The sequence below is a fragment of the Peromyscus maniculatus genome, chromosome 13 (assembly GCF_049852395.1).
Source record: "Peromyscus maniculatus bairdii isolate BWxNUB_F1_BW_parent chromosome 13, HU_Pman_BW_mat_3.1, whole genome shotgun sequence".
In the NCBI taxonomy this organism is placed as follows: Eukaryota; Metazoa; Chordata; class Mammalia; order Rodentia; family Cricetidae; genus Peromyscus; species Peromyscus maniculatus.
Window position 1 is genome coordinate 10,049,788 of NC_134864.1, and position 17,380 is coordinate 10,067,167.

General features: G+C 50.8%; 1 protein-coding gene across 33 annotated transcripts in view; it reads right to left on the reverse strand.

Annotated features, from left to right (window-relative positions):
* Positions 1-17,380, reverse strand: part of Hdac4 (histone deacetylase 4) — a 262,371-nt gene that overhangs the window by 24,791 nt on the left and 220,200 nt on the right. For 24 of the 33 annotated variants that reach the window (XM_042259861.2, XM_042259864.2, XM_042259859.2 and 21 more), the window contains 7 exons: positions 17,123-17,243; positions 12,901-12,947; positions 9,046-9,153; positions 6,662-6,717; positions 5,629-5,716; positions 3,474-3,593; positions 2,657-2,754 (listed from right to left, as the gene is read on the reverse strand). In XM_042259861.2, coding sequence (XP_042115795.1) covers positions 2,657-2,754; positions 3,474-3,593; positions 5,629-5,716; positions 6,662-6,717; positions 9,046-9,153; positions 12,901-12,947; positions 17,123-17,243 — 638 coding nt within the window. The remainder of the gene's footprint in view (positions 1-2,656; positions 2,755-3,473; positions 3,594-5,628; positions 5,717-6,661; positions 6,718-9,045; positions 9,154-12,900; positions 12,948-17,122; positions 17,244-17,380) is intronic. The other 9 variants (XM_042259865.2, XM_076549617.1, XM_076549619.1 and 6 more) reach the window with 1 other exon arrangement.

Consider the following 17,380-nt stretch of genomic DNA (forward strand, 5'->3'; position numbering starts at 1 on the left):
CATTGGGCTCTCACATATATGCATGGCCTAGACACATGACTGCACCTGTCTGCCTGTGGCTTGCTAGGTGAAAAGTGGGGCTAGTGCATCAACCAGGCCGGGATGTAGGCTCACATTGCATCTCACAGAAGAACTGTTCACTGCCAGCTACATGGAAAGGCAGGCCAGTACCAGGGGCCCACAGCCATACATCCCTCTCATGAGAGGGCAAATGCACACAGGGGCACCTCTGAAATGCACACTAACTGCAGTAAGTGCCTCAAGAGTTAGGTTCCCAGATGAGAGCAGGTGTTCCTGCTCCTGTGCTTTGAGAGCCACACAGCATCATCCGGAGAGTCACTGAACCTATCTCTAACTCAGTCCAGGCTGGTGGCTGCCACAGTTGAGGGGGGGGGGCACTAAGCTCTGTGTCCCTTCATCCAGGGGTCAATGTCATGTAGCAAAGCTACCAGGGTCCACTCTCCATCTTATACTCTGCTTTCACTCTCCTCTCCATTTGCTCACCATGGTAATCCTATCTATCCCCAATTCCCCCATGCTGACAACCTCTAATTCGAGAGCTTGCCTTTTCTTCTATAGACCCCGATTTTCAGTACTTTCTCCTACTTATCTACAGTAGGAAAAACACCCCAGACTCTGTATAAAGGGCATCCTCAAGTTAGCAAAGGCTTGGGCTGATGGGAGGCTCTTCTGGCCTCAACCGGGTGGTCTTGACTTTCTCCCTGATCCAGTTCCTATCTCTTAGGACCAGAGGAGTAGGGTCTTCTTCACACCTAGAACATTCTGTCCTAATGCATCACACCTGTGTTTCCTGGATTACTAAATGCCACCTCAGACACTTTTTCACAATGTCCCCTGCCAGAGCATTCTCTGCTACACACCCACACCTGCTCTTTTGAATCTTTGGCCTGGTGCTGCTCAACCCCCTACAAGCAAGTGCCGGAGATCACATTCCCCACATTCATATTAGCCCTAGCTCCTCCCAGCGTCATGGCTTGTCGCTGTTTATCAAGGTAGTTCTACCCTCAGGCCTCTTCACCATTCGCTGGACCAGTTCCTCAAATACCCTGCCTGCTTCATCCTGGGACCAGGTCCTTTACTCAGGCTGCAGGAGACATATTACTTATTATCCACCAGGCTGAAACCCTCAATAGCCCTGCCCCCAGGATTGAGGTGGACAAGGCTTGGCCAGGGCCTCACCTCTGGGGGCATCTGAGGCCCCCTGACGGTTGGGAACAATCAATCTCTGTTCCTCTATGGAGGCCAAGTAGGTCAAGAGAGGCTGCTGATTCACTGGTCTTCCAATGCTGAGCTTAATGCTTCTGTTTCTTGATTTCTAAGACCACTGTCTGCTGAAATTCTATCTAAGGAAGCAGAGGGTTCCATGATGAATTGCAACTACCTTAAAAAAGGTAGCTGATAGTTTAACCAAATCTCTACAGAGTGCTCGTCTCTCAGACACGAACCATCAGAAGGCAGAGTGGTGACTACAGCGGGTATCACCAGAGAGTACTCACAGGACCATGTGTGTCTTACCCCCTGACCCCAAACAACTGTTTGGAAGGAAAGGCAGCAGCAGCAGCAGCAGCAGCAGGCTGTACAACAGAACGAGGGCTCAAGGGCCACTGAAAGGCAGCAGGCTTTGTAGTCTGAGGCCAGTGAGAAATTCAAGACACCACTCACAACAGCAGCACCAGTGACACCTTTGCCATACCTCCTGATGCCACACGGCTGTTTCACTGCTGAGGCCAGGCACTGAATGAAGACAGGTCCAGGAGGCTAAGGACAGTGTATCACTCACTCTCTGCTTCCCAGCCCACAGTGTTCCGTCCAAGCTCAGCCAACTTCAAAGCTGTGTCTGGCTCGAGGCCTGGTTTGAATTACAGTTCCTTTTCTCCTACAAGGCTCTGAGCCTGAGGAGAAAGTGCCGGTCACTTCTGGATCTCATTAGGGGCAATTTTCTTATCTTTTCCTCATCGGAGGCTTGATCCCCTGAAAATGTGACCTGGCAGAAGAGTGCTCTGAAGAACAAGGTGCTGCCTCTGAGGCACGCCTTCTCCCACGGGGCCCCAGAGGAGGAGACTGAAGAAGAAAGGAGAACGAGCCTCTGACCCTTCTTTCCCCACCTGATGCCCAGGGAACCATAAATTGTGAACTTCAAAGTGCTACTTTACATTAAAATAAAGAAAAAAAAAAAAAAACAACCTGAAACAATTTCCCTTTTCAAAGAAGCGATTGAAGCTTTAGAAGGTACCCTCACTAAGGGATTATCATTCATACACTTTGCCAACCGTTAGGACAGACGTCAGGGTGACTAAGGAAGGCAGGCTCACCTCAAAGGCTGGCCAGGCAGGTCAGACACTGTGGACACCTGGGCAGGGAGAGCAGGGGTCACACTTGGCCCCAGATCAGAGAACTGCAGGCATACTCAAGAAATGCCCTCAGTGAGCACAATTCAGGAGGAGAGAGCAAGGCCTGGGGGATGAGGGCCGGCCCAGTCACCAGCTGCAGGGACTGCTGTGACTGGAGGACATCCATTACTGTCATCAAGAGAGGACCAGTCACCAGGAGCCTTCACAAGACCTGACCTTCAAAGAGCAGCCACTCAGAAATAAAGGCCACTAACTGGGCAGTGAGCACACAGAGGGGTACTCACCTGAAAGCCGCCAGGTACTCTGCATCTCCCATGGGGGGTTCAAGGCCACCCGTGAAAGCCATGTTGACGTTGAAACCCACGCCTGGCCCTGTGCCCACCTGTGGCCACAAGGAGAGAAACTGCTGTCACTAACACTCTGAAAAGAATATCTAGGTCAACTGACACTTGCACTAGTGTGTGGGCTGGCAGGCCCACAGGGATATTCGTGGGTCCTGTGGATTCGTGAGTGTGAGCACCAGTGACGCTAGCCTCTCCAGCACCGGCACTGTTATCAGTGGAGCAGATTTTACATGGCTGCAGCTGCTCACAGGCCCTGAACTAGGAGGAACTAAGGAGAGACACCTGAGGACCTGGGCATCATGTGTGCACACAAGTGGCTCTGGACTTCAGGAGGCAGGCTCTGTGCTCCTGGGACCACCACGCAGTACCAGATGCCAAATGACAGAGAGGGACATGGGTGTGCTGCCTAAGGATGCTCCCTAAAGACAGTGGCTGCGAGAGCCAGCACAGGTACAGAGAAGCAGGTGTCCTGGAGGAGCAGTACAGCACCTGCCTTGGGCATATGTTTCCTTTCCCTGAATGGAGCCAGAAAAGATGTGTAGATTCTCACTGAACATTAGACAAAATTCTGGCCCAAGTCATGTACAGCATAATCTAGTCTAGCATTTTTCTGGAAGGGCAGTGTGAGTTGTGAAGTGCTGCTTCTGTGGCAGTCAGGTGTGGCCTGCATCTGCCCTGCTTTCCAGATAGTTGCAGCACCTGGCTCCAAGCTGGCTTGTCCTCCCACTGACCCCCAAAGTTTCCCACATTCACGTACCTCATCTGGGGCTCCACTTCCCGGGAAGAAGTTCCCATCGTCATAGCGGTGCAGGGACATGTAGAGAACATTGGGGTCATTGTAGAAGGCCTGCTGGGTCCCGTTCCCATGGTGCACATCCTGCGAGACCAAGAAACTGGCTCATGGAGGACCAGGCCTCAAGAACAGCTCTTACCATCCTCTGTCCCCCGTACCTTGGGCTAACAGCTCTTACTTGGCGAACACCCTAAAATAAAACCTTCAGCCTGGTTTGCACCTCCTGGTAAGGTGCCAGCAGCATCATAGAGATGTCGAAGCCAGAGTCCAAGCTGACAGTGTCTCTGTGTACCCTGAGCACCAGAGCACATTCCTGACTTCAGTGAAGAGGATGGGACTAACTACTGGCTGAGCTGAGGCTGTGATTTCAAACAAAGCCATCCGATTACTCTCATGTGCCTGCCTCAGTTGCGGTGAACCACTTCCTCACTTCCACAGCATAATCACAGACTGTGGGTGTTTCTCATCGCAGAGGGTATATAGCAAATGAACTTGGGTGACAGACAGGTGCCCAGGGCCCCACCCAGAAATGACCAGCAGTTTTCGTCTTTTAAAAATAATTTATTTATTTGTATTTTTTGTACATTGGTGTTTTGCCTGCATGTATGTCTATGTGAGGGTGTTGGATTCCCTGGAAAAGAGTTACAAACAGTTTTGAGCTGCCATCTGGGTGCTGGGAATTGAACCCAGGTCCTCTAGAAGAGCAGCCAGGGCTCTTAACCACTGAGCCATCTCTCCAGCCTTGACCAGCTGTTTCCTTAAGACACAATGCCCATGTAACCATGAGAGGAGCAGGCAAGAAAAAAGAGGCCGCTATGGCTTCAGCCAGGCCTGCGGACACTGCTGAGGGCCATGAGAATTGGTTCCCAGGACGGGCAGGCAGGTTGGCTCTGTGCTGCTTGGCCATGCGTGTGAAAAGTTTTCTCTACAAGGTCACCTGTGCTCAGTGTAGGATGTGGATGTCAAGTGAAGACAAGTGCCCCCCTCTCATTTACCAGGCACTGCTGAGAGGAGGAACCATGGATAACAACTGTACAGTAGTAAGCCATCGTACTCTCTGTGTCACCATCAAGCAGGTTAACACAAAGTGTGGCCCTGGGAAGATAAGACAGTGTCTATGGGTCATCTGCTGACTCAGTCGTTCCCAGAACGGAACTGTCATGTCTATGTTGCCACCAACTGCAAGGCACTCTGTCTTTTCCCACATCTCTGCTTGCTCCCGAGGAAGGGCAAGGTTGCAGGAGGGGCAGGCTCACTGTAGGTGGCAAACTGCCCTGTCGCTCTGCCTCGCTTAGGCCCTGTTCTAGACCCGAGAGTTCATTTGTCTCCTGGTTTACGTTTTGTTGCTTCTTTCTGAAATGGAGAAGGGCATGAAATCCAAATGACACCCACCTGACGTGGGCTGAGTAAAGTATGTTATGAGCCATCAGTACCAAAGGGCGTTTCTGTCTCAGAACCACTGGCTTCTTAGAGCTTTTCCCACAATAGGCAATTCTGCAGAACAGGGCCATCCAGCACGCTGGTCCTGGAGACCACAGCCCATTGCCAGGACCAGGGTGATCACAGGCCTGGCAGAAGCCCAGGCTGCCTCTTTTCTTGCTGCTCAGAGCTCGTGACTAAGGCACCATGACTAAGAAGGGGTGTTGACATGCATCCCCCAACTCCTGTCCACTCATGGGACAGGGTGCTGCTTCTGACATTTGGTTTAGTTCTCAGAGAAACAGCAACTATTCCAGACAGTGGGGCTGCAAGAAGCTGCACTCACTCAGGAAGACGGAGGCTCAGTCACTGTGTGAAGTGAGTTTCAGCTGGCATAAGGGGGCAGCCAGGTCCATGTCCCCTGGGTCAGAGCATACAGCCAAGCCTAAACACAACCTCCAAAACTCTGAGAGAGCCTCCTGAGAAAGAGTTCTGGGACCGGTGATGGTGGCCTCCCTCAAATGTGTGTACTATCCCGGCAGGCTGGGCCCCTGACTGGCAAGATCAGCTGGCCTCAGTCTTGAAGCCAACTTCTCTGATCTCTAGGACTGTTTCCAGAAAGTTCAGTTCCTGGATTCTAAGTTTCAGCAGAGGTGAAGGCCCATGTTCAGTCATGCCTGCCGGGCAGGCAGCCACTCACCCAGTCCACAATGAGGATCTTGCTCACATTCAGCCTCTGCTGGAGAAGTTTGGCTGCCACTGCCACGGAGTTGAAGTAGCAGAACCCCCTGCAGGGGAGACGTCTGGTTACTGTTTTTACACGACTCTTAGCAGACATCTAGAGTCCTATGGAGGGCCTCAGGGGAAGGACAGCTGGTTCCTAACTGGGGACCTTAACGGATGCTGCTGATTAACCAATAGCCATGAGGACAGACATACAGACACACAAGCTATGTTAATATACATATACCACAAATCCACAGGCACACAAGCATATGTGCCACATGAGACTCACCCATCAGACACACATACCATCCTCCACAAATATACACTGAAGTATGAGCACACACACTATAGAAGACAACTTCCCACCATAGACAATCTCCCCACACCGGCACACAAGTGTATATAAGATACTGACCTATAGACACACATAACTTACAGCTATACACAAACACACATGCACACAGTACCAATATACACAGACACACTTATATGTATCAGATAGATACACACATGTACACACACACTGAAGACATATACAGACACTGTTAATGATTAACAATAGTTGTCAACTTCACAGGATCTAGAATCATTTGGAGACAACTACTTGGAATTATCTAATTGGTTCAGTCTCTGGGCAAGGCTCTGAGAATTACCTTGTTTAGGTTAGAAAGGGTGATAAAACGCACCGACAATGTGAATGGTACCGTCCACGTGGACTAGGAACCGAAAGCATCATCACATACATCTCTGGCCCAGCCTCCCTGATGCCATCATTTCTACCGCTTGGACCATCTCTTCCTCAAACCCAGCAGGGAAGCCTTCATGCCCATACTCCTCATCCAACTGCACTGCTCTCAAATCACATGTCTACCTTGGTTGTGGGCAAGGGAGACGGACTAACACACCCTGGGTGATGTGCACAAGGCCACTTAGCTCCTCCCTGGGCACTCAGATGCTCACCCAGCCCCGTCTCCTATGATTTTTATCAGCCTGGTGTGTCCACTTACATGGGTGTACTCTCCTCGGCATGGTGTCCTGGGGGACGAACCACAGCAAAGCCATTCTGCAAATGATAGCAGACAGTGGGAAATAGTGAGGAAAGACATTTATTATCCCCCCCAAAGTCACTACAAACACCAGTCACCAGATCCGAATCCACAGGAGGATGTGGTTTCCATTACTACTGGTCCCATGACATGAATGGGAAATGGGGTTAGCTGAGCCTTGGAAGAAGTCTGGCTCCTTTTTTAAGGAGTCTGTTCAGAGAGCCTGACCTGACCTACTGACAGACAGGAGACCAACTGGCTCTGTTTCCAAGTGTCAAGGGTTAGTTAGGGCTGCAGCCACTGGAGGGGGTGTGGGCTCAGGTCCTGGACGGTCTTGTTGCTTGTTGCTCACCAGCAGCCTTACGGCAGGCGTAGATACAGACATAAGAAAGCTGGACATGATATAACCCCAGCAGGAAGATCAGGAGCTCGAGGCCAGTCTCGGCTACACTGTGAGCTGGAGGCTAGCTTGGCTAAATGAGAACTTGTTTTCTCATTCTCCCATAAAAAAAAAAAAAAAAAAAAGTATTCATATAGGCTGCTGCTGGGTCCATGTTATGCCTCAAGTAGGTCTTGTGCCCACCTCTATCCTGATCATATCTTAGCTACTTGGGGCATGGACAGCACATGTATTACCCAATTCCCCTCCCACCCAGAAACTAATCATGGCAGAGCTGGTACTGGATGGCATTGCTGCACAGCTTATGCCCATCACTTGTACTTTACAGAACCACCTGCACACCACTGGGGCTGCTGCTGTAAGAACATTCAACCAAGCCTGGCTTTCTCCAGCCCCAGGAAGAGGCATGGTCAAACTTTAACTGAGCACAAAGGTCAGCCAAGGGTTCTGGGTTGACAGGACCAGGGCAGTGGTAAGGCTGAGAGGTGGAACCACAGGACAGACGCCGTGACACTCGGTGCTGCAGACTTCCTTCCTCACTCTTGTGCCAGCACTCTTGTTGAGTCCTGGGCACTGGCTTCGGGAGTCTGACAAGCCTCAGACTCCACCTGCCTCTTGCAGATAACAGTATGGACGGTGCTGAGCAGGAGGCGAGCATGGCACAAAGACTCACCAGCCCCACAATGAACACACACAAACTCCCAAGGGGACATTTCCCCATGAACGTCCCCATGATACATGAGCTTCCACCAAGTGTACAGCCTTCTTCCTTCAGGGCCCCATCTTTTAGCACACCACACTGAGTAGGGAAGACAGTGTGGTGGTTCTGAGTGAGGCCACGTGTGGACTAGCTCCAGGAAGCCTCTCTGCACCTATCTATCACTGTGAGCTGAGCCAGACCCTCTTTTCTCAGAGATACCCATTTTCCTTGTAATGATGAGAGAAATTATGGGTCTTCTAATTTCGGGAGAGCTAAGACACTTTTCAAGTAGAGCAAGGCTTTTCACTTCCGGGAACAAGACAGGCAGGAGCTGCCAGTGATGGGGTTTGGACTTCACAGGTGCCTGTCCCTATGCACATGACGGGGACCCTGGCATGGGAGGCCTTTCTTGTGAGATGAGTGGTAGCATTAAGGGTTTAAGAAACAAAACAAGGGGCTAGGGAGATGGCTCAGAGGTTAAGAGCACTGGCTGTTCTTTTAGAGATCCTCAGTTCAATTTCCAGCAACTACATGGTGGCTCACAATCATCTATAATGAGATCTGGTGCCCTCTTATGACCCACAGGCATACATGGAGGCAGAATACTGTGTACATAATAGATAAACAAATCTTAAAAAACAAAACAAAACATGGTTCCTGCTAGGGTTAGGTATGCTGAAACCTGGGGCCTTAACTTCCAACTGCTGTCTGCTTCAGTAACCACCCTGTGGGTCAGACAGCTACAGAGTGAACAGGAGGCTGCAGGGTCCACACTGCACTGGCCTTCAAGGTCTGCCACCTGCCAGCACTGGCCAGGCCAGAGAAGTTAGTTAGTTTCCACAAGGCACTCCCTTTTCAACCCTCACTTACACGAGGTCAGTGTCTCTCTACCAGTCTCACACCACAAGGCAGACAGGTGTGAATCCAGCTGCCATGAACTATCCCAGAAGCTGTTGTTATTTTACAATGACTACTCTGAAAATGTCTCGTTTTAATCTCAAAATAGCTGATGCTGAAGAGGTAGGCTACACAAACAAAAGCTTTCTGGGCTCCTTAGCACCTGGGAAGGGGTAAAGGGCTCCAGAGATCCATCTCAGAATGTGAACTGTACGTTTTCACCAGCATGGAATGTCCACATTATCCTGGACAGGAGCCGCCCTGCACCAATGCTTTCCAGTCCCTGGCCAACAGGGAAAGGGCTGAGCCTCCTTGTGTCACCCAGCCAGATCTATCATGCTGACTGACCTTTAGCTCTCCTGTGGCCACCTTGAAGACCAGCTCCACCACACAGCCCACAGCCAGGCGGGCTGCTCCCGATGAGTGTACCTCATTCCATATGGTGTCGCTATCCACCTGTGAAAACAACACTCCTTGGTGAGCCAACTCCTGGGTCACTGTCACTGCCATCCCACAGGTTGTGCAGCCTGGGTCCCCTAAAGCTCTGCCCCTGAGTTGTAGACTGGCCAGAGCAGACAGCAACCCACACCAGGTACATTTCCTTTTGAGATATGCCAAAATAATAGACACAGGAATAAAACAAGTGACCAGAAATACTGTGTTCCATCCCCTCTGGGATACCCTTCTTCTTTCATTTGTTCCAATAGACCTGGAGCTGACAGTAGGGATCCTAGGTGACTGATCACCTCGCTTTTTAAACTGGAACTGGAGTGAAGAGTTATATTAACGAGCAGAAAATGAAATGGAACAGAACTACAATCCATGGCTCTTCTTCGTGTTGACTTTAAGTGTACACTCTTACTAAGGGCTGCAGGTAATTGAATGGACTAAGGCATGAGGCCTAATCAAGAACAACCAGGTCTGTCCCCGGTGGCAGAAAGGTGGCTTGTTAGCTTCTACTTCAAACAGCAAGCAGGGCCAACCAGCTGTCCACTGGCTTGGGCAGAGGAGAATGCATTGCAATTTTTAAAAATTCTATTTGTGTGTGTGTGTGTGTGTGTGTGTGTGTGTGTGTGTGTGTGTGTGTGTGTGTGTGTGTGTGTGTACATGGATATGCACACGTGAAAATGAATTCTTGTGGAGGTCAGTTCTCTCCTTTTCCTACATGAATCTCAGGGACTAAACTTGGGTTGCCTGCAGAGCTGTCTTGCAGGCCCAGGAGAATGCGTTTTTAAGGTCTGGCTAGTGGGGAACAAGATAAGGAACTCCCACTATTAGGTCTACAGGGAAGCCCAAGACAGGAGCCTGGGCAGGATCAAAGGGCTGCAGCGTCAGGGCACAGGAACAACTTGTCTGTATGTATGCCCTGGAGGCTACATGGGGTCTGGGCCAGACACACTTGAGATTTAGGCCCTTGCCAGGGAGTTATGGCCCGGGAGTGAGTGGGAGTTCCTTGGCTAACAGCTGCTTAACTTCTTCAATCTGAGGTTTGCCAGATCTGTGAGGCATCTCTGAGCACTCAAAGAAGCTGAGACTCCAGACCCACAAGTACCTCTCTTCATCTCCAGCCTTGGCCTTCCACGCCATCCTGCTAACTGACAGACACTGATCATCAGTGCGAGGAGCAACTCTTCCCAGCTTTTCCACAAGCTTCACTCTCAGAGACAGATGATCTAAAATTCCTTTATATTGGTTTAGCCTTTGCTGAAAGGTGTACTTAGCATGGGCTATGTTTTTTGAATGCCAAAGGAACCCCTGCTGGGAGGCATCACTGTTCAAAGCTGAGACACTGGCTTGTGATCCTATGAAGATCAGCTTTGGCTGGAGAATGAAATCATTATTATCAGCTCATTATAATATCAAAGGTGACAGTGTAGGAGACACAGGCCAGGACGAAGGCTATGAATGAGTTCAGTGATCATTTTCTTCCCACGTGTGAAGAGGGAGCCTGGCTTTAGATCCTGGCTAAGACATGGGGAAAGGGACTATGCATGCCATTCGCCTGCTCTTCCAGGACTTTCTTTTTTTTTTTTTTTTTTTTTTTTTTTGGTTTTTCGAGACAGGGTTTCTCTGTGTAGCTTTGCGCCTTTCCTGGAGCTCACTTGGTAGCCCAGGCTGGCCTCGAACTCACAGAGATCCGCCTGGCTCTGCCTCCCGAGTGCTGGGATTAAAGGCGTGCGCCACCACCGCCCGGCTTCTTCCAGGACTTTCTATAGACTGTACTCTTCTGGACATAGGAGGTTAAGCGTCTGTAGCTTGGCCAAGCCCCCTTCTGCACTGAGAGAGGGGTAAACCCTTGACCGACCCCAGTGCGGTAGCCCAGGCTGCAGAGACAAGACTTTGCTGCTGTTTTGGTCCTACTCTGCCCAGCTGCTTCCCCTGAAGTGGTACTGAGGGGCGGCCCTTTTCAGTCAGGGTGGTGATGCTACTGTGGAATGGGAGCTATAGAAAAATGCTTCCAGGAAGGACAGACATAAGTGGAAGAGAAACACAGAAGCATCTGGGAAATGAGAGCTGAAAAATGATAATGGAGCATGCGGCAAATCTGGGTTAGCCCTGGGAATCAGGAGGCTGGAGCTGCAGACGGGAGGAGGCAGAAGACATTCCCAGGCAGGGATGGGACAGGAGCAGAGAGAGTTAAGAACACAGGTCCTCACTAGGATGAAATTCACAATAATGAGGTAAACAAAACAGCAGTGTTTTTTATTTGGTTTGAAAAAAAGGTTAAAACTGTTTCACACCTTTACTTCACAGAACTAAGGCAGGCTGAGTTTTCAACTCTGAAAGAACTATTACATAAAGGAAATGGTAATGGAAAGCTGCTTCCAGGGACAGAGGGCCTCCCTTTGGGTGCCTGCTCCTCATCCTACACAAGCCTCAGTTCCCCCACAGCATCTGCATTGCTCTTTCTGACACACTGGTGGGTTACACCTGGAAGGAAAACGGAGTGAGTCCACTTAGGAGTGAGTCCACTTAGGCCTAGCCTCAATCCCATGTGAAAGGAGACCTGAAGATCCTAACTCTCTTCAGGTTGGGTCCCATGGGCACCACTCACATCTGTGCAGTATGTCTGCACTCATCTCGCATGCCTGCTGCACCTCAGATCTGGGGTTAGTGGTGCAGGAGATTGCCCAGGTTCGACCCCCCAGATCTAAGCTTGCATTTAGTTTTCATTTGCAAATTATAAATGCTGCCTTGCACAGGGCTCTCTGGCTGCAGGGCAGTGCAAATCCAAAACTTTTCAAGTCGAGCCAAAAATTTGCCCTGAATTAAGAGATTGCAGCCTATTTACAATACAAAACAAAGTAACTCCAGGAGGGCTTGGTGGTGGTATGAATAGATGCCATCGATTCTCTTTCTGACGGGGCAATTTTCAAAGCAGCGATTTCTGTAAAGACTCAGGAAGAAAACAATTTTGTTTCATTTCCATAACAGAATCCAGACCTCAGCTTCACCCCAGGATCTATGATCAAACACGGTACAGGTTTAGCAGGACAACTCTGGCCACGTGCTAGCTAGCCCAACACACAGTGGTGCAGTGGGACTGACTCCCAGGGTCAGAAGACCAGGCAGGAGGCTTGGTCCTGCTCTTCCATCCAGAGGACAGGAGCACAGCAGATCCTCGGCCTCCTGAGGCCGGTTTGAGAGCAGAGGCTAAGGTTGTCTGTGCAGACACCTTTACCACTTGTGTGTCTCAGTCTGTTTCCTAGGTGACTAGTTGCCCGTATCACCTGGCTATAGAAATGGCTATCACCACAAACCTGAGAATGTCTTACAAATGCCACCTGACTCATGGGCGTCCTTCAGAGAACTCTGTCTGGAAGTGGCACAGAACAAGCCCACTCTGCCTGAAGAAGCCTCTGTGGCCTGTGTGGACACGAGCACAGCGCTATTGTGGATGCGGGCTCTGATGCAGTCTACACATAAGGTGCACAAGAGCTGTGTGTGGACTAGTAGGGAGGGCTCCAGATGCAATGTCAGACAACCTTCCCCCAAAAAGGTGCCTGAGTTTGGTGAAAAAAAAAAAAAGCTCCCAGCTCTCAGTTCCTTTGAAGCCCCACATGGCCCCGCCTGCCCCATAGTACTGTTTATGGAAAACACCTGGCAGCCATTACCCACTCGAAAGAGCAAGGCAATGATTTCTGTGACCACTGGGGCTCTGAGAAAAACAGGACATTATTTACACATTAAAGAAATACTTACCCCAACACCACCACAAGGGAGCCTGACAAACACGGAGGTCAGTGAACCTGGGGGAGAAGATGAGGGTCAGAAGATGAGGGTAGCCTGTCTCTGGGAGTGGCCAGCCCTTAGAGCATGCTGTGGACACGGGACCGGATAAGATGTTCTTAGCGTCTCACCGGCTCCACTGCAAGGCTGCACCACCAGGCAGCAAGTGCAGGGAGAGCAGCTGTGTGTGAGCCTGAGGGAGCAGGCTTTCATGGCTAGACAGCTACAGGAGGCAGGGGTGGCCCCAGGAGCTGGCCCAGCCCTGCACAATCCAGACATCATGCTGCCTAGAGAGCCTGTGGGCCAGGGAGCTTGTTTATACCCGACAGTGCTCCTACTAAAACACAGAACTCTTCCACTAAGTGTTGGCAGATCTGGGAGTTAGGGGAGGTTTGCTGTGTCTGCATGTCTGGCTGAGGTTCCAAGTGTGGAGCTGAGTAAACTAGCCCATTCCTGGCCTGCACCTAGGGTACTGTGTCACTATGGGCAATGCAGGAACAAGGCCATACCTGCATATTCCTTGCCACTCTCAGTCCTCAAATTCATACTGAGGAAACAGTACTGTTGTGGCCTCCACTTCCGGCTGTTTCTTGAAGGCTATGACCCTTGGATCCTACCTGGACCAGCTTCTTGCCACCCCTGCCCTTCTGCCTCAAATAGCTAAGCACCCACAGCCTAGGTCCAGGGCTTGGCCCTTATTTGCATATACAAATATGGGAGGCAGAACAGGGCCATTAAATGCATCTTTCCTTCAGTGTCAGGTGGGTAGCAAGTAAAAATGCTCTAAACTTTGCCTACATTGGTTCTTGCAGCAGAGGGGAATCTTCAGGGGAGTAAGAGCTGGCCATGTAGCGGAGCTGTACAGGGAAGCACCATGTCAAATCAGTGCCTTAAATGGTGATATTCTTTCCAGAGAGGATGAACACACAGGGAATGGAGATAGGGTAGGCAGGGAAAGTCTGGGCCTTTGGAAAAAGGCTGGGAAGGAGGGGTGTGGACTATAAGCCACACCCCACCTGCTCACTGCTTACTGTCCAACTGCAGTCATTATGGGCCTGTATCCAGAGTGAACGGTACCCCGGGCACCCAGCTTCTAAAGCTGGGGCCAGTCAGGCATGGAGTGACCGTGGACAGCCCTTTCACTGTCACCCCTCGTTCCAACAAAGGGACAGCACTGCCACATCAGGAGGACTTCCTGTGCTCGGGAACCTGCGACTTTCTCCAGTAAATTCCCACTGCTTATGTGGTGGCCCATGAAAGTGTATTTCCCTCTGCAATTACAGCCAACACCATGTACATTACAGATGTCAATCATTGGAGTATTTTCATGCTCATTATCCAGCCAACATAAAAGGAAAAAGGAACTTCATCATATGTGAGGCACAGGGCATGATGTTCATGACAAGAGCTTTGGTGTCCATCACTAGCTATACCCAGGGGTTCCTTGCTGTTGGTGGTTTAAAATCACAACCATTTCAATCAGGCTGCAAAACATTCCTGAAGTCTAACCTTAAGGACTATGTCCTCTGGTCTACTCACAGCAGATTGCTGCTCATGTGGCAGCAAAGACAGTAGTTTGCCTTCTGCAACTTACACTGTGGGAGCCAGCAGTTCAGGTCTGCCTTGCCAGCCTCGCAGTAAACAAAGCCAGGTTAGTTTCTTCAGCATGGCTGTTAGGTGCCCCCTTGCTTCTAGGGATGGCGACTGGCCCACTACACCTGCCATTTACTTCAGTGAAGAACTACAAAGGGTCTTTTGTACATGGCAGAGAAATGTGTGGATCGGATTAAAAAAAAGAAATCACAGTAGTATTTACAAATCTAACTAGGGCTACTTTAACAGAACTTGGGATAACTGCTATTATTATGTCTCAAATACTCGGGCTAAGGATGTTTGTGAAGGTCTGTGGTTAGGATACTGTAGAAACTTAAAACATGGGTCTTGAGAGGTCTAGGTGGTGAGAGACTAGGTACCTCCCACAGTGCCAAAGAGCTCAGCAGGAAGGAAAAGGATACCAAGTGAGCAACTCCCATGGGCACCACTTACACACAATGACACGGGGTGGGGCAGTCAGTCCCTGGCATGGCTGCTGGAGCACAGGGATGGGGACAGAGGGGGAACGTTCTAACGAAGAAAGAAACCCATGCACAAACAGGCTTAGGGGGGTAGTGCTGGCCCAAGTGTTCACATGACTGGCGGGCAGTGACGGATTGCATCCCAAGCCTTGCACACAGACACTTCTGTTCCAGAGGACACACATCTAACACTACGCTTCTGCCTTTGATAACCTGGCTTTGATAACCTGTCTCGAACCTGGTTTGAAACTAGCTCAAAACTCAGAAAATTCTCTTGCTGGTAACTCTGGTGGGTTGAGAAGGGATGGCTGATGAAACGTGCCTAGGTAAGCACTTGTCTAGCTGACTCCTCCCCTGCTCCTGTGAGATGGAATCTGTTCCTCAACTCCACCTGAAAAAGTCCCACCTTGGGCCTAGGTCCTGCCTCATTCTGGGATCTACATGCTGCCTCTCCTGGATGGAGAGCATCCCTGGAGCCAGGGGGCCAGTGTGGAGGACAGTGGGTTGTAGAGTCCAAAACAAATGGCATGGTCTGAAAAGTCAAAGTCCCAGAAGAACCAAGATGGCCCTGCACCCAGCCTGGCTCAGTAGCACACAGCATCCAAACCACACAGTCCCAGTCTACCCTGCCTGCTGCCACATGGGGCCACAGGGCTGTCCTCTGGACTATGTTATGGGAGTTGCTTCTGGGATGGACCCCTTGGCTGCTTGGCAGCATCCTTCTTAGTCTCATCCAGGCTAGCAGTGTCCCCCAGGGCTTAAGAAATGGCGCCGAGGAATCAAACTCCTAGGCTGCCAATGCTTCTGTTCCTCCTGCTTGCTTGGCAGCCTGGCTGGACGACAGCGGGAGGAAGCAGAGCACCCCCAGCTCTCTGTGGAGCCTTGCAATGTATCGCCTAGTCCTATTGCTTGCTCTTTGTCTCAGCTGCTGCCTGCTGTGGTCTTACTCCTGAGATCTTTGTAATCCGGTAAGAAGTGCCCAGCAGCTCTAAGCATAAAACCCACCCTCCCCTCCTCCTCGGCACTACTGCTAGGACCAGGCACCACAACAGACCCTGGTCCTCTCCTTGCAGCTGGCCTTTAGGCCCATTTTGGGAAGCCTGCCTCAGCTTGTCTTCCAGCCCGGGAACTTTCTCCTTTGGTGATCATGCTTTGAATTTTCATTCTCCCAACAGCCTTCACTTCCTCCTCCTTCTGCCTTTGTTCACAGTCTCTCCCCTCTTCAAGGTCTCTCTAGCTGCCTGGCACGCACTGTCCTGTCTACTCCTGACCTAGTGTGGAGTCCACACTGGAAGCTGAGGGCAGTGGCTTTGTAAATGTGAGACTAGCGTCACAGTTCTAAGGGCACTATTGGCCGGGAATGCTCACTGTCAGTGTGCTTTGGACTGGCCAGGCTCCTGCAGGGGAGTCCCCTGCCTTCTGACTGAGGGTGAAGGTGAGCACACAAGGGGCCCAATAGGGGAGTGGGGGTGGGAGATGGACTTGGTGCAGATCAAGAACCCCCATCGTGGGACCATGACCTGAAGTCAAAGTTTCAAGGCAGAGACCAACAAACCTAGGTCTGTCCTTATCGTTACTGTCTGTAGTCCTGGATCAGTGCAAAAGTCACTATCTCTGAGGCGCTGGGTTCTGTGGGGTAAGCCAAGCAGGCGATACAGGATACACATAGCCCCCCCCCGCCCCCCAGTTTGTCAATCCTACTTTTACTGGATAAAAACTCCAGCGGTGAGGCAGAATAGGTCTCTGCGAGCCAGAACATGGCCATGGGGTTTGACTGACAGGGCCAAGACACAGCTTCCTCGTCTGTGACCAATGACTTCAGTGTGGCCAAGCCTGAGGCTCTCCAGGCCTCCTCTCATTAACCCCCCCCCCCCCCCCCCAGAGATCTCAGAAAGAAACTGCAAACAGGACAAGCGCTGGGCGCGCCTGGTCTCAAACAACCCCAAGCAGCTTCCAGAATTGACTGGAGCTCCAGGCTTCTCTATACCCAGGGTCTTAGCAGGAGCCAACCTTCCTGTCTTGGCCAGCCACACAGTGGCCCCAGCTGCAGGGGCAGAGGGGTAGAAACATCACTTGCAGGAGATCAAACCTGGTAGGGATGTAAGGAAGGTCTCGAGTACCTAGAAGTTTCTTACTGTCCAGTTTCTGTCTGTTGAGAGGGTTTGTGCCATAGAGGAGTGTGTGGGCTTCCGAGTGCACTGTCTGCAGTTCTTCTAATGTGGCCTTGCGTCCGCGGATGCACTGTGGGGACACAGGGTAAGAACATGTGTGTCAGCTCAATCTCTACTTCAGCAAGGCCACTGCCCCACAGGGAATGTAGTTTGATTATGAGGATGGGTATATGATTATTAGATTACTGAAAAGCAGAAACAACAGTA